This window comes from Fusarium verticillioides, chromosome 6 (assembly GCF_000149555.1).
Source record: "Fusarium verticillioides 7600 chromosome 6, whole genome shotgun sequence".
Taxonomy (NCBI): domain Eukaryota; kingdom Fungi; phylum Ascomycota; class Sordariomycetes; order Hypocreales; family Nectriaceae; genus Fusarium; species Fusarium verticillioides.
In genome coordinates this window covers 3,298,813-3,319,832 of record NC_031680.1, presented here as the reverse complement: position 1 = coordinate 3,319,832, position 21,020 = coordinate 3,298,813, and the positions used below count along the sequence as shown (strand labels likewise).

Sequence of the window (21,020 nt, the reverse complement as noted above, 5' to 3'; positions counted from 1 at the left end):
TACAAAATCCTGAGCTGAACTCGGTCGCTCCGATGGCGGCCGCTTGATAGCCGCTGCACCGCGGCCGATTCGGACGAATCCCTTCGGTCCCCGTAGGGTAAGTTCGGCGGAGCCGGAGCGGGTCGGGCCGCCGGAATCACACAAGAGACAAGCAGCCGGAGCCTTGTCTGTCTGAACAATACCTACTAAAGACAACTTATCGTTTATCCCACCCGGGAGCAAGTTCAAGATTCGAAGTTGACATCCATCTGCATTCTCGACTTGAACAGCATGATGACGAACCAAACTCTGGAGGTGTTTGATGTGATTGTGGTTGGCGCAGGTAAGGCATTTCGACTCAACGTAGGCTTTCAACCCGATTAATAGGATGCAATAGGATGGTATGGGTTGATGGCTGCCCGAACATTCCTCGAGCTTGCTCCCGAGACCAACCTTCTGATTCTTGACGACGGCAAGACAGTCGGCGGAGTATGGTCCAAGGAGCGTATCTACCCCAGCCTCTTTGCTCAGATCAGCCATCCCTTGTTCGAGTACTCCTTCTATCCTATGCCAGAAGAGGATGTATCACCAGATGGTTTTGTATCTGGGAAGACAATCCAGAAATACCTTGAGAGCTTTGCCAAAGACCATAACCTGATGTCTCGGATGCGTCTCAACACCCGCGTTGAAAATGTGAAGAGAGGACCCGACTCGGATGGCTGGGTACTTGACCTCAAAGAAAAGGAATCTCTAGCGTGCCGAAAGCTCATATACGCCACGGGCGCCAATTCAAGCCCCATCATCCCGCAGTGGCCACGAAAAGACTTTGAAAAGCCCGTTATACACTCCCTCGAACTTGGAAAGTACCAGGATTATATAAGGGACAGCGTAAAGAATACCGTCGTCGTCGGCCGTTCAAAGTCTTCATACGATGCGGTATATCATCTGCTATGTGCCGGGAAGACGGTAGATTGGGTGATGCGTGACGGAGAATCTGGCCCATTTAGCATCTATGCGCCAACGTTCATGGGACTTTGGAATATTGCTGACCACATCTCAACTCGGTTTGCCTCGAGCCTCAGCCCCTGTATCATGTCTACCTCTGGGATGTGTTATAACTTTTTCCAGCGTAACGCCTTGGGACGCCTTCTAACCAATATGTACTGGCGAACGGCGAACTATATCTCAGTGTCTCACGCAGACTACTGGAGAACGGCGAATGCCGAAAAGCTGCGACCAAGGCCTTATAGCGATGGGTAAGATGCTAAAATCCCAATATTTCGCTCTTGTCATTGTTTGACTGACATTTCCTGCTGGAAGAGTTTTCTGGGGATCTGGTGGTATTGGCATCGCGACCGCTCCCGACTTTTGGGAGACGTTCCACAATGGCGATGTTACTATCCATTCGACTGAGATCAATAGTCTTTCCCATAAGGATGTCGTGAACTTGAAGAACGGATACTCCATCGCGGCCGACATCGTGATTCACTGCACGGGATTTGACAAAGGCTACGATGCATTCGAACCTAGTCTCAGACGTGAACTCGGTCTGGAGTATGACCCCAAAGAGTTCTCCAGATGGACAATGCTTGATGAGAAAGCCGAAAAGACTGTGGACGATCTCCTGCCATACCTTCGTGAAGCGCCAAGCCGATACCGCGACTCCAAAGCCACCAAGAGAACGGGGCATGGCCCTAACAGGCATTACCGCCGCCTGGTGGTACCTGAGCTGGCAGCACGGGGCGACCGATCAATTTTATTCCCCGGGCACATCCATTCCGCTTTCACGCCACTGGCAGCTGAGCTCCAAGCACTATGGGGTGTTTCATGGATGCTCGGTTGGCGAGACCTACCGCCAAGAGAAGAGATGGAGGTTGAGGCTGCAAACTTCAATGCGTGGACGAGAAAGAGGTACCTCGAGCAAGGCAAGAAACATTCGTATTTCATATACGACTACATTCCTGTAAGAGAACTTAGGGTGCATGTATGCGTCATTTCATTTCACTGACTGTGCGTAGTACATCGACACACTGATGAAGGACCTGGGACTAAACCCGTTCCGCAAGAGCAGCGTTTTTGAAGAATGGTTTGTGAGATATAAGCCGAGTGACTACAAGACTATCCTGGACGAGTACCTGAGTCTTAGACGTCATCAACATGGAATTGAGGGTGCTGAGACGGAGAACGGAAAGGCAGCGTAGGAAATATGCTGTGAAACACAATGAGTTACATTCGAATTGTGTTTGGGTACTAGTTTCTCTGAGATTAAAACCAACAATTGCATCCTTTATTTCTGGACAGTAGCCACCACGATCATAACACCGCTAAACAACGTAGCTCCTATTAAGCTCTCTGAATCTCCAGCCATTCTCTAAGCTTCTCGCATTGTAGTATCCCCACATACATTTCTTCCAGCAAAGTCTCGAGCTCGCCACTGGCAGTCAGTGCATTTTCGTGTTGCTGGATAGCACGTCTCAGTATGGCCAATCAGCGAGCTCCCTCGGTGTCGAGCGGACTAGCGCATAGAGCGGGGCGAGTCTACACCAATCGCAGACCTTGTTCTGCTCTGTCAAGACGGCCCCACTATATCCGCGTCCGCCCCGTGTCCGTCTTTGCTCTCGTATAATCTCGCTGCAAGTCTCCTACTTGACAAAAATGCTCCCCTTTCGTACGGAAAACCAAAAGTTACCTTATCATCCTTCATAGCCAAAGTACCAAGATATCACCTGAGTCCACACAGCCATGAGTGATCAAAATACCGAGAAGCCTGCAGATGCAGCACCCAGAAGCCCACATGCTCCCGGCGACCTTGCTGGTAGTAGCGACGCCTCTCTCACTGAGACCGGACAGCGTAGCATCCAGGGATGGAGAGTGAGTGCTTCCGAAACTCTTGGCCTTTTGAGATATTTTGCTAACATTGGACGACTTCATTTAGTGGGCCGTTGCTTATGCAGCGATGCTGTCGACAACACTCCTCTTTGCTATCGACAATACCATCGTTGCAAACATCCAGCCCAGTATTATCAACGACTTCGGCCATCTCGAGCTCATGACATGGATCGGTACGGGTTTCGCCCTGGGTACCATGTTCATTCTGCTTTGGGGTAAAGTGTATGGTGTTTTCAACATCAAATGGGTCTACATCTTCAACATCTTCCTCTTCGAGGCCGGGAGCGCTGTATGCGGTGCTGCGCCTAACATTCAAGCACTCATAATCGGCCGTGTCATCGCTGGCATTGGTGGTTCTGGGATGTACTCTGGCACCTTGACATACGTCTCGGTTCTAACCAACGAGCAAGAGAAGCCAGCATATCTTGCTGGAAGTACTGTTGTTTGGGGCATTGGCAGTGTCCTTGGCCCTGTAGTAAGCTCTATTTTCTACCTCACCATTGGCTCTGGACTGACCATCATCGTCAGGTTGGTGGAGCATTCGCAACAAGCAGCGCGACCTGGAGATGGGTACGTGTCTTTCCTCCTTTCTTTCGCTCGATCCTAACTGACTTGGCAATCAGGGATTCTACATCAATCTTCCTATCGGCGCTGTTTTTGCTCCTGCATACTTCCTGCTATTCCCCAGTACTGATCCAAACCCTACCAAAACCCTGGCAGAGAAGCTCCGCCTCGTGGATTGGATCAACGCAGTCATCTTCCTGGCGGGATCTGCTTGCCTGACCGTTGCCCTCACCTTCGGCGGTGTCGTCTATTCATTTCACTCGGGGACCATAATCGCACTCTGGACTGTCACCGGCGTTCTACTTCTGGCTTTCATTGTCTTACTTAAAATACATCCTCTAGTCTCGAAGGAAAACCGCTTGTATCCCTTGCACTTCTTCAAGAAGTGGATTCTTATCAACATGCAGCTCCAGGTCTTTCTGTCTTCTGGCATCATCTTAGTAAGTCACAAAGAATCGAAAGGAATACTTTGACTAACCATATCCAGGCCATGACTTACTTCGTCCCGTTGTATTTTCAGTTCATCAAGGTAGGGGCTCTGACTACGTCATGAAATATTTGTGACTAATATCTTCAGGGCGATGGAGCACTCGAGGCTGGAGTTCGTTTACTGCCTTTGATCATGTTTATGGTTGCTGTCTCGATGTTAAATGGCTTCCTGATGCCAAAATACGGACTGATCCCTTTTTGGTACATCGGCGGTAGTGCTCTTGCACTCATCGGTAGTGCTCTAATGTGTAAGTGGCCAATCATTCTATTAGCCTGTTCTAACGTCCTCCAGATACCATTGATGACACAACATCTAACGGCAAGGTATATGGCTACAACATACTTGTCGGAGCCGGAGCCGGGTGCTACATCGTCGCTGGGTTCGCCATCATGCAGTCACTGGTCCCAACCCACGAAATTGCCAACGCAGTTGGTGCGATGACGATTTGCAAGTATCCCCATGGCAAACCATTCAAAGTTATTTCCAGCTAACCTTGACTCTAGCCCAGGATCTCGGAATGGTGCTTTTTCTTGCTGTCAGTGGCAGCCTGTTCCACAACGTCGCCGTTGACAAAGTGGGCAACGCTCTGCCAAGCGCCTCTGAAACTGAGATTGGCAACTTGATTGCGGGCACGAGCAGCGCTGCGTTCAAAGCTCTTTCTGAAGACGAAAAGGCCGCTGTTATACCAGAGATCGCAAGTGCTATGAAGAGCATCTGGGCCTTTTTCATGGCGGCCGCTGCCCTCAGTTTTGTGTGCGCTTGTCCACTAGTTGTAGGTGTCTTATTTCATAAACATGTTGATTGACTGACGCTAACTCCCACCAGACAGCTAAGCTTGGGGGAAAGAAACTCAAACCAACTGCGGTAGCCTAAAATGTGGTGAGACCTACCGGAATATCATAGATGGAGAAGATCGGCTTGAGCATCTACTACGTCAGAATGTCAAGGACTTTTGCTGTTTGGAGGATGGTTGCTGTTTCTTTTTGTTTGACAGGGAAATTGTAACAACAGTCACACAAGAAAACAAACATCAGTTGTAATAAGAGAAATAAGAGATGATGTATAGTATTGGATGAGCCCTCAATACTTGCCTAGATTTAGCTGTTCCCAAAATATGACAGTTTAGACTTATAGACTCTGAATACAAGAACGTCAGCAAGGCCTTACAAGTGCGTTCATTGATGTCTTTTATCTTTGTACCCTTGGGGGTAGAAGCCTACTTTAGAAGCTAGCCTTAACACAGCAAGTGCGTTCACTTAACCCCCAACATGGCCACCTCGTGATCCCATAGGCTCATGGTAGATCAATGGTAGTACTACCACTGTTGGTAGTGAATTGTCTTACATCAATGTATATTGAATTGCTACCTTAAATGCGACACGAATCTTCCAAGCTCAGTAAGCTCTCAAGCTCGCGTTGTACAATTCAACAAAGCCTGTCCTGTCCGACCTAAAGCCAAACACATGATCCCGAGAGGCGATCAGATGAAATACCCATATAGCCAACCACAGAGCAGCCACTATCGCCATCACATGCGGGAAAACAGCTTCAAATCCACCATTCCAATTATTCCAAGTCATTCCCGTTAGCTCCTTCTTCGCAGCCTTACCTTTCATTGCATACTTCTTCTCAGCCTCTATCGTGTCTTGCCATCCCATAATTCCTCTCTTCTCTTCAAACTCGACAAAGCTCAGTTTAGGCGCTGTGACACATAAACCTGCAATCTTCTGTGCTAATGTATCAAGTCCTATGATGGGCGTCAGCCATCGTTGTGTGATATATGCCTTCCATCCGTCGTATGCTTGCTGCCTCGTCAAGGCACCTCCAGCTTTGACTATGGCCCGAGCACGTTCTACTCGGGTGTCTTGGTACTCCTGGCGCATGGCGTCGTGTAGCTCTACGTCACTAGGTTTTTTGTTGGGATGTCTAGCCAATAGAGCATGCAGCATGTTCGTGATTACGACGGCATCTTCCATCGCTGTGTTGCCTCCAAGAGCCGAGTTGGGGGTCACCTAGATAAATTAGACATGTCAAGGTACATGGAGCATCGTTCAAGGGAACCCGTACCTTGTGAACAGCGTCTCCAGCCAGGACAATTCAGCCGAAGGTCCAATGATCCAGAACCCCTTCTTCAAGGGATATCATTTGTGCCTTCAGACGTCGCTTCCACAATTCCCCGAATACGACTGTATCCGTGACGGGACGCTCAGATATCTTGCTCACGAGCGCTTCCATATCGGTTTCAGTATAACGTCGGCGCGTGGGCCATGTACACTGCTGGTTCTCAGGGAGCTTGCTGTGCACAATGATAGATATCCATTCTGGCTGGCAGAGAAGGAGAAAGGAGTACTTGTCATTGGAGGTGATTTCCATGTCGTGAGCACCGATGCCAGGGACTGGCGAGCTTGCCATTACGATGGCATTGTATTGAGTGACCATAGCTTGAAGGGCGTGAGTAGCTGATGACATCTGCCATAGAATGATATATGCTTACCTCTCTTCTCATCAACTGTGATCATACCAGGGTATAGAGCGTTGGCTTTGTCCCACATGATTTCGCGGACTTTGGAATGAACGCCATCAGAACCAACTACTACGTCACCAACAAACTCACGACCATCGGCCAGGATGACGTGGGCAACCGAATCCTCCTCGATTATCTCCTCGACGCGAGCCTTTTCATAGATTTGAGACTTATCAGGTAGTAGCTCGTAGAGCTCACGCAGGAATACTTGACGGTCAAGTGTCCTAGTATCATAACCCGCGCTTCCCACGGTTAGTGGGCGAGTCCCAGCTAATAGGGAGTTGTACATACAACTTTCGTACGACACCAAAGAAGTCGTTGGAGGCAAAGCTCTTACCGGTGGGATCACGGCAATGCGCACCGCCCATGGTATCGCACTTGGCCAGTACGGCGTCTAGGCAACCTAACTGGTGCAGAATTCGGCAACCATGAGGCTGGAGGGTGATAGTAGTCCCGAAGCTCGGCGCCACTACGCCCTTGTCCAAGAGGACCCAGTCGATGCCAGCTTTGGCTAGGCAATGAGCCAGCGTGAGGCCTGTAACGCCAGCACCAACGATGATAACTCTGAACTGTGAGTTTTTCTGCATGGCGATAAGTATTGCTAGAGACTGGAAAGAGTCAGGATTTTCCGAGGAGAGATTTCCCTTAAATTCCAGAATTCTCATCCCAGTGATATGCCCTAAAGTCGTTTCGACGATCAGTTGAAGACGGGCCCGAACGGAGTACCGGAGCTTCGGTCCCGAGCGGTGTGGGTGGAGCTCTGTAGCCATTAAAGCGGGAGCGGCCGTCGGATGCCGACCAGAAAACATCGATCCGCCAAAGGAAATAACACAGAGTGCAACATCAAATCTCGCACTATGACAAGTTTAAAAGACGAACACATGCATACTTAGTTAGATATCTGGCCGTCCTTCCTAGCAAGAATCTTATCATCAACTGCTCATTATCAAACCCCAATCCATGCCATGCTTCAGACTTCAAGAAATCAGCTCCTCTATCTCAGTGCCCTGGGTGTATGGGGTCTCTGGGGATATGCATCATTTAACGGCATGTTCCGCCGCCTCGACACACTCACAAAGACACTGCATTTTCCAGACGGCAGGCCCCTCCGCTCCTCGTACACAGGCCTTGCACCACTAGACGCCCAGCTTTCTCTCGTCACAGCATTCTACGATGTCCTCACAAACTCGCTCAGCTCTGGCCCACGCTTGCTGTTCTTTGACATCAACTATGTCGTCGCATGCGCAAACCTATGGACGCTCATTGAATCTCGCCGTCGCGGTGTGCGTTCTTTCTTCCTGAGGTATCCAGCGTGGGCAATGGCTCTCTGCAACTTCAACGGCGCTGCTATTGTGCTGCCACTGTACATGTTTCTAATCTGCCGTAGTAAGGCACGCTTACGCGACTCTAGCGTACCGTTGTACGACGCGGTAGCGATGCCAGTGACGGCTGTGGTGATTCTGCTTCATCCGTTGCTTATCTTTCTACCAGCATGGTTGGGCTTCGATGGTTACGAAACCCATCATGGATTGATTGCTCTTTTTCAAGTTGCCCCTATCCTTATTCTTGGCTTTTATCTAGGGCTTGTATCAATTCTCCCTCAAGGGCCTGTCACACCAACATCATGCAAAGAAGCCAAAAGGTGGCTCGTTGCCTCACTTATACTTGCTGGCACCGTCGCCTCAGCTGTGCACATTTATATTATGATCGGTGCAATGCGAACCCACGATAGCGATGCATCCCTCTCCAGGCTATTTGTTCCTGCCTGGGGTTTCTCTGACCCAGGAACGATCCTCAAGACGACTGAGGGAAGATCCAGAGAGTACGCCTCGCTTCTGGAAAACCTTCACCTGTTTTCCCAATGGGACTGGATCGTTGTGTGTCTGACGACGGTGGTGGCTGTCCCCTTGTTTCTCTCTCGTCGGGACGGACTCAAGGTTGATAAGTCTACCTCGCCACACGAGGTCCAGGAACTGGTCTATCTTGCAATATCCACAGCAGTTCTCGGGCCTGGAGGCGCTGGTTCATTTGCGCTTGCAATCCGAGAAGCTAGGATCTGATTTGATGAGTACTCCGAGATCCTGCCTCTCAATGGATACCCGAAAGTGCTCCCACAAAAGTCGGGATAGTAAGGACTGTTAAAAAGCTGGATCTTATTTCTATCCTGACTCATACGATATATATAAGACGATTATTATCTAGTCGAACCACCCATCAATGGCTCTTTTTGTGTCCAACAGTCATGCTACTGAGAAGATCAGTCAGCCAAGGCCTCTTAAAATACGAGAAGGTAGTGTTCACGATATCACTTGGGCCAATATAATTCCTGCTCAGACTACCAGGCGCCTTTGCTTTTTATATCCAGATTCAACATACACTTGGAACATTCCAACATAGTAGTTTTCTTTGACTAACTATTACCTGCTGATATTTATCACAACCTCAGAGTTTATCATTCCTACTTCTTCCTCGTGAATGTTTGGACCTTGATAGCACAAATAGGCCCCGGGCGCTCTTCCACGAGTTTCAAGGTAAACTCCTTGTCTGATGACCTTGTCTTCCCGGAAACAGTGATAGAAAATGAATCTTCACTAGGCAAGATACGCTTGGAAGTTGAAGTCGCATCTTTCTGTGGCAGTGGTTGCAACTCGTACTCGTAAGAGGTCACCCCACCAACCTTACCATTCGGCTCGTGTAGCTTCGTCTGGAAAATATCACCTGGACCACTATAGGAGCATTTTCCGTCTTTAGCATCCGGAGCGGTGCTGAAAGACTCGTTACTGAACAGGCAGACGGTGTCAGACCCCGTCGTAAAGCCAAACTTGATAGAGAGAATTTCAGTGTCGGATGGGGGTTTCTCGGTATTAGGTGTAGAGATGAACTCAACACCCGAACTCTTGGTGTTCTTGCCGGTGATTTTGAACGAGAAATCTGCGTCCTTCGGTATCTCGGTTGGTGTGATGGTATACTCGAGAGTAGTCGAAGGAGGATCATCGATCTTCTTGAGCCAGCCACTGTCTCCTCTCATACTGTCGACGAACTTCTCCCCGGGCGTCTTCTCTGGTTCCGGTCTTCCGTACACCAAGTAGAAAACCGAGATAACAAGGCCAACCACCATGAGCACTTGTCCAATGACAGGGATCAAGGCACAAGTAGAGAACAAGCCAATAATTCCAACGATAACGGCAGCCGTCTCAATAGCGATCTGTGCAATCGCTAAACCTCTGCCAGTGCCCGAGAGATGATCCCATTGGTTGCAAAGATCCCATATCATGAACGCGACAACTACTACTCCTATAGCAATGCCAAGCCAGCGTATGACTTTTGATGAAAGTGAGAGCCTTCTTCTCATTCTTCCATACCACGTTGTCTCTCTTGCTGCTTTCTCATTTCCTACTTTGGCCAGATCCTCGAGATTAGCATCATAAACGTCGAATTTAAGCTCTGTAGCGTTGGTCTTTCCAAGGGCATAGGCGGGCAGCTTTCTGCCAGTTGACTGGTTTATCACCTGGCACTGGGCCACGAGCTCCCTTGCATTCCTAGCTTCTGGTCGCAGGAGGAATGGTGTGAGGATATCGAAGACACCCTTTGTTACGTCCGTCGTGACTCGTCCTATCTGCGCCGCGCTCATGTCTTTTCCTCCCATGACAATGTTATAGATGCTGAATCCGAGTAAGCTCATCTAAGAGAGAAATTCGTTAGCCCCTAGTCCCACTCGGTAGTCTCAGAGATATTATAACTTGACATACCTTGAATGCTAGCCCGAGGCCTTTCCATCCAGACTTTAAGTTTACCTCCAAGAGGCTCTGCCCCTTCATGTGGTCCCAGTTTGCAAACCTCACACGCTTCCATGAGCCCACTCCGATAATCATGAGTGATTTTGCTGCCAAATCTCCGGAAACGAGGATGTGAACCATGTCAGCGTAGTTCTTGGCTGCAAATTCTTTCCCGTTCTTTTCAAAAATGTCTCGATGGGCAGCCATGAAGGTATCCAGCTCCTTTCTCAACAGGTCTCTCAAATCTTTATCGATTACCTCGTAATTCTCGTTCAGGATTGCGTCGATGAAGGTTTTGGTGATGTGTGGCAGCCATTCCATCACTGCGTCCTTGTTAACCCGCTGGGTCATGGCGAAACCGAGGAACTTGTTGTATATAGCATCTCGGAAACGCTCATGATAGTTTCCTTCCGGATATAGCACCCACAAGATCGTCGTATACCTGTCTAGGATTCGTGGATTACCTTCCATGTCCTCCACAATATCGTCCATCTTGACGTTAAGGAGCTGATCTAAGTATGCTTGTGCCCACTTCTCCCCGCCGTCATTGATGAACTTTCGCAGGACTGGAAAGAGTTGTTTCAAGGCTTCTAGGAGGCACAGACGATTAAGAGTCGCGTTCTCTCTACTTCTAGCAAGGCATTTTGGACCTTGTCCCTGCCAGAAGTACAGAATCTTCTTTTTCTCATCGTCTGTGAAGTTCGACCGCCATTCTCGAGTTTGCAGACTCTGGGCAATCTGAAGGCAGGTATAGGCAGGGCCAAAGGTCTCCTTTATCCACTTGGATAAGTCTGATGGGAGATTGCTGCCGAGATGGTCGGGTAATTGTCGAGTTTCCTTGTCCTTAGAAGACAGTAATGAGGCATGGCCCTGATCCATATGGTAGAACATGAGGTTCTGGAATATTTGATCGCTTGTTGACTTCACCTAATATCAATAGAGCTCATATCAGTATTTCAATCACACTGGACTTGAACACATCCCCTGGGGAATTACTTGCCGTGTCATCGTTGTATTTTGCGAATATGGCGTGAAGGTCCTGCATCGCCAAATCGCTTTTGCCAACCGGTGGCTGAAATATTGGCTCTTTCTGAGGGATCGTCTGGTCTCCAGTAGGTATATCTCCAACGATCTGGCCTTGACCTATTCTAATCGGCACTCTCTGTGAGGCAGAGCCCGGGCGTGACATTATCAGGTGTCTGTCACATTGGTAAGCACCGAATACTTCATATGCAATTGTTCCGTGGATGATTACCTGATACCTTCAGCTCCCTCTCTTGAAGGATCTTGATTATATTCCCACAATGTTCCAGACACAATCTCACTCTTGTCGTCTGAAAAGTTTAACTCGAGCCTAGCAAACAGCAAAGGCAGTTTAGCCTCCTCTCCAAGCTCATCCTTGAAAGTTAGAGTTTTCGAAGGATCCTCAGCGTCTTTCCTATCCTCCAAACTCTTCAAGCTCTCTAAGGTTGTTGGTAGGATTGTGACAGTGGCTTTTAGTCGCCCGTTATGCATCACGACCGCCGTCTCATACAGCCGCGAGATCTTCAAGGTCTCATCACTCTGTTTGTGATTCCATAAGTCCAAAATGGTATCCAGGCTAGGGATTGCGATATCAGTGAACAGAATTCCTGGAGTTCCATCTGAGATCACTCGCTGAGTCGTCAGTTGTATAGGTCCGAAGTCGAGTTGTCTCTGAATTTGTACTTGGTCCTTTTGTAGAGGTGCTTCGTCGTAGACAACATCAAATTCCCGTGGCTTTACTTCGAAGCGGATATCGGTCCGGGGGGCAGAGCTTCTGGTCACTGTCTCGGCGCGCACTTCTGATGTTATGATCTCATCGACTGCTGCTATCTTTTCCTCTTCCGTACTGATGGACTTGAACGCTAACTCATCATTTAAATCTTCTATGGGCCCGTCTGTATTAAGTTGAATAGGCTCAAAAGATGCTGCTTTGAAAAGCAGTTCTTGTTTTGTAACACCGACACTGAGGGTGTCCATCTGGAGCTCACACTCAGAGCCATAAGTCAGATACTGAAACACTGGGAGGTCCAGAAGATTATCTCCGTCGTAGTCCGTGCTGTAGCAAATCCGACCAATGCCTGAATGATAGCGTGGGTCTTCTATGGATAAGACTCCATGCTCAACCACATTCTGGCCGATAAAGCGCGACCATCTTACTTCACTGCTGGCATTATCCACACGGCCATACTCACAAATGACTCCATTTACTGAAATGACTCCGTCGAATAGAGTTACAACAGGGAGCTTGTGTGGAAGCTGGGAGTAGTCCTGACTAGGTATCTCTTCTGGATAGAAACATACCGATGCATGCGAAAGACCGGCCAGCTTGTTCTCAGTGACCTTGTACATCCGCGCAGTCAAGCTATTCTTTGCTGCATCGACTTCGCGCTGAACCATCTCGGAGACTGTTGCAATTCCGAATCGTTCGAAGAGAGGATTTAGTTCTTTCAATGATTGCAGAAGTCGTACTTGATCCTCCTGTGAGAACGTCGCAATTGTAGAACAAATTCTTTTGAGTGTAATCTCTGGATAGTTGACCATGACAAGGTAGTCATTAGCATGGTAGCTTCGCCGGCCCTCACGAAGATGTACACCGTAAACCTCGGTGACCTCGGGCATCCGGCGCCAGTTGATGTCAAGAATGGGTACTAGGTCGTATGTCTTCCCATCCTTTCCCAGGCGGTATAGAATATGACCAGCTGAAAGCCGACCGACTTCTGCCCAAGGATTTTCCTTCATGGCGAGCTCTGCATCGAGGGCTCGGAGGCCAGTAGTGGTGTGAAAGACATGACCAGCGGTGAAAAACGGAGATTCATTATCTATGCGGTATCAGTACCATATCATCAATGACTCAGCGGAAACAAGGCAGACTCACTGAACCCGTATATGATAGGCGAGTCCACTGGGATGACAACTCTTTCGTCAGACACGAGGCCCCATTCGTCCTTTGCTCCGTTAGTCAATACCCAGTCGTTTTCTTCGAGACCTTCGATAGGCTTGTTTCCAGCTTTTGTGATGATCTTGGTTCCAGCGACAAAACATGTGCCTGACCCATTGTTTGAAGGGGGTTGATATCTATACTGAGTCCATGGCCCCGGCCTCTGCACAATAAAGTTGGCGGATGCGCCTGCGAAATACAGTCAGCCTCCGAGTTGATTAAACCTTGCACAGTTTGTACTCACAATTCTTCAAGTAGTGGATGATAGCAATTGCCTCTACTCTCAACGGTACAAAGTGCAGCAAGGGGTATGCCGCCATATCTTGCAAGGAAATCATATGCTGTGGGACTGTATCAACACTGCGCGCGAGGTTCTCTGCTTCTTCTGAAACAATCTGCTGCTGTTTCTCCCAGAGTACTGTAAGCTGGTGGTTATGGGATTGCCATCCCTCTGCACCTCCAAGATTCTGGATCTGATTGAGGATCTCTTCTGTCTTCGTACCAGACTCGGGGTGGAAAGGCATATTCTCCAAGAGACCCAGAACCTCTTCGCGCTCTGGTGGTCGAAATGCGGCGTTGTCGAAAATGCCCATTGGCAGAGCTCTCATTGCACCAAGTGCAACGCGGCCTGCCAAGGGTGATCCACTAGCTTGCTGAATGCATCTCAATGCAATATCTCCCACGGGGCTCTTCCATATATCGTCACTTGACAAAATCTGTGGTCGTTCTGGTTGGCTGAAATACTGCACAAGGAACAGGGAGGCTTCTATCCAGGTAGCCTCACCAAGGCCCATGTGCTCAGTCATATCAGCGATCGAGTCTTCACTGGAAAGTGATTCAATAAAGGCTTTGGGGAAACCTCCATAGCGAAAGAGACTACGAAGCGGTGGTATTTTGCATTTCTCCAGATGTTCACTGACGTGATCAGCATACAAGAGAAAAGTGACACGTGTAAGAGCATCTCGACGATATTTCTCAGCCTCGTGCTTTGAGACGTTAGCATAACGAAGAAAAGTCCTTTGGTAACGGTGGTAAATGGTGCTTGACTAACCAGAGAAACACACTGTCTGATACCATTTGGATCATATCGAATGTCCGCGATTCCGATAGCCCTAGTGGAGTCAGCCAGAGATTGTACAGCTTCAATACCGGTCAAAGTCTGTAGATTGCTTGTATCGGGATCACGGAGGGTTGCGGAAGCTCCAGTCGTTCCATTGATCATAAAAGAGAACTGATCAGGCTGTTCAGTGATTCTCAAGTAGGCTTTGTTTGTATCAAAGAGGGGAAGAGTTCGAAGCGCCGTGCTCAGACCTTTGATGGTCACATCCGGTAAGCCATCATACTGAAATGGCTTGGCGATCAACGAAGAAGTCATCGTAAAGTGCTCAAGAGTGATTAATGGACAAAGTTGTGTAGACCATACAGTTATTGTGTTTAAATCAAAAAAGCCTCATGGCATATCAGCTAGTTCTTGGTTCAGAACCCTTCAGTTTATCCCCCGCCTGTCTACGTGCGCCGATAAGCGCCGAGGCCTAGCCAGAGGCGGTCTAGACACTTGGAGAGCTAGGACTACGTAGCGGAAAAGAAGACTCTTAAGGTAACTTCGGTTAGATTGCGGGGAGGTTGCAGGGTCTAGATTGTTCTCTGCATATGAAAAAGATCGTGACTGGTAGTTGAAAATCAGGGTTTAAGCTGTTGCCAATTAAGCTAAAGTATGCATGGCCTAGTTAGGGTCGTGTCTCAACAAGTCGAAGAAGCTATCTATTTCCATATCAATGCCGCGATACCGACAACTGTGATGAGTTTGGTAAAGCCGGCTTAGGTCTAGATTCTAGTTTCGAGTACCCCAAATCTTCTTCTTGGCCTTCATAATCTAATAATCAAGCAAGTACATTGAATGCATACTGACATGCAAAGAGCATTCTTGGTCTTGAGCAGCGTATGAGTACATTCTCCTCAGTCATATGAGTTTCTGGGAGAAATGATGCAGAATATAATCGGCTACCCTCGCCTTTCGATACCGGCAAAAATGGCAAGTTCTAGATGACAAACTTATCTTTCTCTCCTTCTCTTTCTCTTTCTCTCTCTCTCTCTCTCTCCATTTGTCTCTCATCATCTTCTTCTCCTTCTCATCCGATGATCTTTCCTTGCCCAGCATGCATTCATGGCCGAAGTGACAATGTCCCAATCGGAGGTTGCAACGCGCCCTATGGAAAGGACTTTGATGTCATGCATAACGGTCATAAATTTTGCATAGCATACTCGAGACGCCTCATGTATTCGCTCGTCGTCCTCGTATATATGAACACGAATAGGAGGAAATCCTGGGACAGGCTCCCCCTGTAAGAGCAGTGGTGAGCGACCACTTGACTCATATACGATGCCATGACTTCGAGGATCAACTCCATACTTATTCAATCCTTGATTTTCATATGTTGTGATTGGTCTGATTCCTCAGCCTTTGCCCTTTGTTCGCAATGGTTTGACTTACAAGCATGTGCAATGACCAGAGTCATTTGCGATAACAATGAATCGAAGAAAGTGGACATATATAGTGTGATCAGTGTCGAGAATATGATCACCGACCCTAGACGGAATTTCAGCGCCAGGCTCAGGCCAGAGAGTTTTGAACACCTGTAAAATATACATCAGCTGAAACACATGTTGACACACTTTAGTGCACACCTCCCCAGGCTGGAACATCCTCGAAGGAGCGACTTGGTAGCCTGACGAGACTTTACCTTGTAAGTTTGCTAATGGCGTTTCCGTGCTTACGAGGATCCAGCACCTCTTCGTACTCCGAATTTTCTGACGTCTCATCATAATCCGAATCGTCTAATGTCTCATCAGATTTCGGAGCCTCTGCCATCTCAGAAGACATATGCGGTGGGTGTTCAATGGGTTCGATCATAAGCTGAGTACACCTTGAATCCGATGCCATCTCAACTCCGACTGGCACTTTGTGATGCGTAAGCCTTCCTGTACTAGACCATCATCTTAGTGACTTACACAAGGTTGTTAAAATGCTTTGATACTCTCCGACTTTGTTGAGGCCGGCAGTTAAGGTAATGGATCTCAAATGGGTCAGCAATAGATTCATCAACGAATATGCGGGCTTCGGCTTACCCTTCAAGTACCTGGAGTATTCCTTCAAGAATATCATGAACGATTCCTAGTCCTCCCATTGCTTCAGTAACTATCGCGATTTGTGTCTGTTGGTCTTCCAAGTTCTTCTCATGAACTTTGTGAAGCTCTATCCTAGATATATCAAGAAATCCCCGTATGTCCCTCAGTATCTTTGTCAAACTATTACCGTCTGGCGTGGTTACATTAATCCTCAAGTCACATTCGAAGAGCTGTTTTGTCATTAACAAACATCTCCCAGCATCATTCGAGGCTAGTTCAAATGCAAACTTGTCGTGGCCGCCCAGAGTTCCGCTTATTTCACTGAGATCGGATTTTATTGTCATGAAGAGCGCTGCATAATATTGCAACATCCCAAGTAGCTCCTTCAGCTCAGGGGGATACGACAGGATTTTAGTGGCATTCCACTCGGTGCCTGACGGATCCTTTTCTGCTTCTTCGTCTTCTTCTTCTTCAGATCCTTCTGTTGTGGAGGAATCGTCAGAGTCAATATTGAACAATTTGGATAACTGACTTTCACCCATGTTCTTTTCATCACTCGATATCGTTCTTGGCAGAGAGAACAATGCAATTCGCTCAAGATGGTTGGCTAAATGGTTGGTCAGGCCCTTGGGGAACGGCTGTTCTTCGAAGCATATGGGACAAATATCACGGTCATCAACGCGGCCTAATCTAGAGACGGCGGCTAAGTCCTCGAGCTGTTCACCGGAAAGACCTCTATCATGCTCTCGCAACAGATGGCGCTTGAAATCAGCAGCTGTCGCATACAAAGCGTCAGGGTGATCGCGGCATCGCCAACTAGGTCGATGCACAGCTTCTTCGTGATCTACCCACGCTTTTCTCGACTGGTAAAGATCGTTGGCGGAATTGCATGCTTCATACGTGCATACGTAAGGTCTCAAGTCATGGAGGACATGCGATTTCCAGGTCTTTCCCCTCCCTTCCTTCGGGGGGCATACCACCCAACAGTAAGGGCAGGTGAACGAGTCCCCATTCAGTGCCTCCTCTGGAGGCTTGGGGACCTCAATCCCTTTTCCGTCGACATCGAGGGCAGTCGAGGCCAGTGATAGTATGGTTTGTATCTCTGTTCTATCATCTAGGGCGGGGTCATACGGTGTCGTATTAGTCCCAGAGAGGTGACTCTGTTCCAATGGGGGAGCGAGCTCAAGGCGCTGCGCTTGTAGAAGTCCCACGTCCTCTGAAGCTTCTGATGCCGCGGGCCTTTCTCTGATAGGCATCCGATGCACCTGGAGAACTTGAACACCAAGCTTTCTAGCATGCCTTTCCCAATATCGAAATTGCTTCCGACGTAAGACATTAGATGTTGCGAGTCTTTCGAGTAGAGCATCGGAAGATTCAACGTCTTCAGGCTTTCCTTGACGCATGGCTGTGAGAAGTTCAACCAGGTGCCTTGATTCAAACTCATAAAGCGTATCGAAGAGATCGATCCCTGTCTCATTGTCCACCGCTTGGATCAAGCTGGCCCTGGTTGAGCTGGGGCGCAGACCAGAGTTGCGGATCTTGTAGGATAATCGGTATAGGTTGTTGACAATGTCAGTAATACTTGCAACCCTCATAGATAGCTCTGTTGATGGAAAGTCATCGTTGCTTGTGTCATCGTCGGATTCTTCGCTTAGATCTGACGGGATAGACTCCTCATCGAACGGAAGCCTTTCCCCTGATACGACATCGGTAGCTACTCTGCAATTAGCTTCTTATTTCCTTACATCTTGATTACTAAGGCTTACACTCTTCCAATTCTGTGACAAGCTGTTGGAGAAGTTGTGAGATGTTTTTGTGCATGAGAACCGACTCTCTCAACCTGTAATCAAGCGAGGAATAGCCCGTCTGCAAAGCACCAAGATTTCCGCACCAGACTCTGAACTTTCCAAGCTGTATCTCGATTGTCGAGGGAGGCATCTGCTGGAGGAATCGAGGGGCACTGCCTCTGAGATTTGACAAAAGATCCTGGAAGCCATCGATAGATGATTGACTCAGGCTGAGGGCTGTGCTCATTGTGGTGACCATATTGCCCTATTAGTTCCCTCTACTATAGAGGCCAGTTGATGGAAACGCCCAGCCTGGAAGAGAATTGACGACTGTGAGCTAGATGTGTTAGTCGTACTTGAGACTTGAGACTGAATAAAACTTGGGACATGGGGACAAGCTCAAGACACACTCAAGTTTTCGATATTGCATAATTCTTTTACCCCGCTTTGAACAATCTCTGCTTAAAATCCCTCGATATGCGTAAGCGACACCAATTTTGATATTGGATGCTCACCTGGCACTGGAACGGCGATCATGATTGGTAGCCTCGTTCTCAGTATGCAGGCTGGCAAAAAGACCGCGAAATTCATCTGATTATTCAAAGGCGGGGTACGATGACCCTCTCTCTTCTCACTTCACCTGTATCGAACTGTATTTTTGGCAACGAGCCAGATGTCCGGGTTTGAAATCGCTGGTATTGTTCTTGGGTCTCTCTCTCTGCTTATCTCAGCGATAGAGCATTATAGGGACAGTCTCGATCGCGCAACTGCTTTCTTCAAATGGAAAGACGGATTGAACTCGACTTTGCGGGAATTCTGGTATCAACACTCGTCGTTCGAGTTGACTTTGAGGAATATCCTCAAAGATGTGGCTAGTCCATCCGAATTAGAGGAGATGATTGGAAATCCTCATCATGAACTCTGGAAATCACGAGACCTGTCCCAGGCCTTGCAGGAGATGCTCAAATTTGCATACCGACCTTACATATCTACTATCAAGGACATGCATGGGTGCATGAAAAGGTTGGCAAGTCATTTAGATATCGATCGTGATGCTGTGAGTAGTTTTGACTGGATATACTTAGTGTGTGGGCTGAGCTGAAACTTCCTTATAGGGAACTGCAGATGATCTTGAGGCCATCATGAGAGCGAACAAGAGACTGCCGTCTACTGGCGGCCTTATGAAGTTCGAGTTCAGGCGTGCCGTCAAGTTGACCATGAAGAGAAAGGAAGTCCGCATACTCCTCGAAGATATGAAAGCATGCAACAACCGCCTGGATGAGTTCATCAACAAGTCGGAGGTTCCAACCAACAACTGTATGGCTGGAACTACTGCTAAAAAGTTGGGATTGAGCTCCTCACTACAACAGATACAAAATTACGCAACCATGCTGCATCAAACTCTAGGAAGAGCCTGGTCCTGTTCATCCCATACTTCTGACGAGATTCGCCTACTCTTGGAGGACAGGATTTTACGCCATAGTGAGCCGAGATCGCTCAAGAGGGTGAAGCGGTCAAGCAAACCACCGAGTTTCACGATAACCCATAAATCGCCAATGAGTTCTGCACTTTGGAAGTCAGCCAAAATCGAGATTATTGATTCGGATAAAGAGTTAGATGAAGAAAACAGGGTAATCCGATTCAAAGAGGCGCATCCCAAGACATCCATTAAAGACCAGCAGAGCATGACCATCCGAAGCGTCCATGGCTTAACAGTAGTTGGAGACCTTTGCTCCGTCTTTCGCTGCTACAGTGGGTTTGGTTTTGGACTTGACGACCAGGGTGTGCTTTATGAGACCTACCAAGACGAAACTAAGCCTGTCTGCTGCGCCGAGAATCTGATTAGTCTTCAGGAGCTCCTATTGACACGTTCTGGCATGAAGTGCTTCACCCCTTTGACAGAGGTGCAACGATATCGGCTGTCGATTATCCTGACTTCGTCATTTCTGCAACTCCATTCGACCCCATGGCTCAACAAACACTGGAGTCAACACACTGTCTTCTTTTCATCAACCCCGATTGATGATCAGCTTGTGGTTGACGTTGGACATCCTTTCATCGCTGAGAGTTATGGGAGTTCTCCATATCCAGCCCCCACCTCAATCGAAGCAAGGGGGCTTGCAGATGATAGCGCAAATTTACTTATGCTGGCTAAGATCCTTCTTCAGATTAAGTTTCATGGTCGGACGAGTTTCACACAAAATAAAGAAAGTGTAGCAAACTCGACAGCTTTCGACCGAGTCCAGGAATCCCAATTTCTTAATCAGTGGATATTCCAGGAGAGGGAGAACTTATCTTTTGCACACTATAAAGCCATTCAGTTCTGCATAGCGTCTTCAAATAGCATTGGCGCTGATCTTTGGGATCTGAAATATCGGCAAGTGGTTCTTGACCGAGTGGTTGTACCTTTGGTTAACGAACTAAGTCACTGGCAAGGGGCTACATAGCTTGGACACGAGAAGATGACAATTCACATCCATCTACTGAATATGACTTGAGGTATGAGCCATAAATACTTTTTCTAGAGGTCAAACATTATCCAAGATGTGATGACGGTCATCAAGAGTCACAGCCTGATTCGATACATGAGCAAAGTACTGTGGGGGCCACTATATTAGACGAATTAGAGTTAAATAGACTCATGCAGGTAAATCATCGCCCCGCCCGCTATACCTCCTTTAGTTGAAAAGGCGGCCACTTGCATGAGCTGAGCAGATGAAGGACTCAGAATCAGATTGAAGATCGCAGTAAAGTACAAAAGAAAGAACATTATTTTGTGAAACTCAACACCTATAGGACGCGATCGCTGTTGTCCAAATTATGATTATCTCTCTCATGTAGTTACGTCTTGGTGGAACTTTCAAATAGGCCACCACCTACACCACAATATCCCAATGGCGCGAGAGAGAAATCTGCCTTATGT

The 21,020-nt window shown here is 48.0% G+C and overlaps 7 protein-coding genes across 7 annotated transcripts; 4 read left to right on the top strand and 3 right to left on the bottom strand.

Annotated features, from left to right (window-relative positions):
• Nucleotides 1-273: 273 nt before the first annotated feature.
• On the top strand, nt 274-2,180 carry FVEG_01737 (hypothetical protein; the record flags this gene model as incomplete). The annotated part of the gene is made up of 4 exons (XM_018888741.1): nt 274-322; nt 377-1,235; nt 1,300-1,942; nt 1,998-2,180. 4 exons carry the CDS (start codon nt 274-276, stop codon nt 2,178-2,180), a joined length of 1,734 nt encoding a protein of 577 aa, XP_018744738.1.
• A 541-nt stretch (nt 2,181-2,721) lies between these two features.
• Nucleotides 2,722-4,795, top strand: FVEG_01738 (hypothetical protein; the record flags this gene model as incomplete). The annotated part of the gene is made up of 9 exons (XM_018888742.1): nt 2,722-2,850; nt 2,915-3,343; nt 3,397-3,438; nt 3,492-3,872; nt 3,920-3,961; nt 4,010-4,169; nt 4,214-4,354; nt 4,426-4,694; nt 4,748-4,795. The coding sequence occupies 9 exons, from the start codon at nt 2,722-2,724 to the stop codon at nt 4,793-4,795; spliced, it is 1,641 nt and encodes a 546-aa protein (XP_018744739.1).
• A 521-nt stretch (nt 4,796-5,316) lies between these two features.
• Nucleotides 5,317-7,033, bottom strand: FVEG_01739 (hypothetical protein; the record flags this gene model as incomplete). Its single annotated transcript, XM_018888743.1, has 4 exons — nt 5,317-5,934; nt 6,146-6,363; nt 6,417-6,688; nt 6,738-7,033. The coding sequence occupies 4 exons, from the start codon at nt 7,031-7,033 to the stop codon at nt 5,317-5,319; spliced, it is 1,404 nt and encodes a 467-aa protein (XP_018744740.1).
• A 378-nt stretch (nt 7,034-7,411) lies between these two features.
• On the top strand, nt 7,412-8,506 carry FVEG_01740 (hypothetical protein; the record flags this gene model as incomplete). Its single annotated transcript, XM_018888744.1, has 1 exon — nt 7,412-8,506. One exon carries the CDS (start codon nt 7,412-7,414, stop codon nt 8,504-8,506), a length of 1,095 nt encoding a protein of 364 aa, XP_018744741.1.
• A 398-nt stretch (nt 8,507-8,904) lies between these two features.
• FVEG_14912 (hypothetical protein) lies at nt 8,905-14,559 on the bottom strand (the record flags this gene model as incomplete). Its single annotated transcript, XM_018903946.1, has 7 exons — nt 8,905-10,128; nt 10,196-11,149; nt 11,202-11,421; nt 11,478-13,065; nt 13,122-13,373; nt 13,429-14,170; nt 14,236-14,559. The coding sequence occupies 7 exons, from the start codon at nt 14,557-14,559 to the stop codon at nt 8,905-8,907; spliced, it is 5,304 nt and encodes a 1,767-aa protein (XP_018744742.1).
• Nucleotides 14,560-15,598: 1,039 nt separating this feature from the next.
• On the bottom strand, nt 15,599-18,344 carry FVEG_14913 (hypothetical protein; the record flags this gene model as incomplete). The annotated part of the gene is made up of 6 exons (XM_018903947.1): nt 15,599-15,630; nt 15,676-15,818; nt 15,926-16,136; nt 16,194-16,258; nt 16,311-18,024; nt 18,077-18,344. 6 exons carry the CDS (start codon nt 18,342-18,344, stop codon nt 15,599-15,601), a joined length of 2,433 nt encoding a protein of 810 aa, XP_018744743.1.
• A 426-nt stretch (nt 18,345-18,770) lies between these two features.
• On the top strand, nt 18,771-20,544 carry FVEG_01744 (hypothetical protein; the record flags this gene model as incomplete). The annotated part of the gene is made up of 2 exons (XM_018888745.1): nt 18,771-19,154; nt 19,213-20,544. 2 exons carry the CDS (start codon nt 18,771-18,773, stop codon nt 20,542-20,544), a joined length of 1,716 nt encoding a protein of 571 aa, XP_018744744.1.
• Nucleotides 20,545-21,020: the final 476 nt, after the last annotated feature.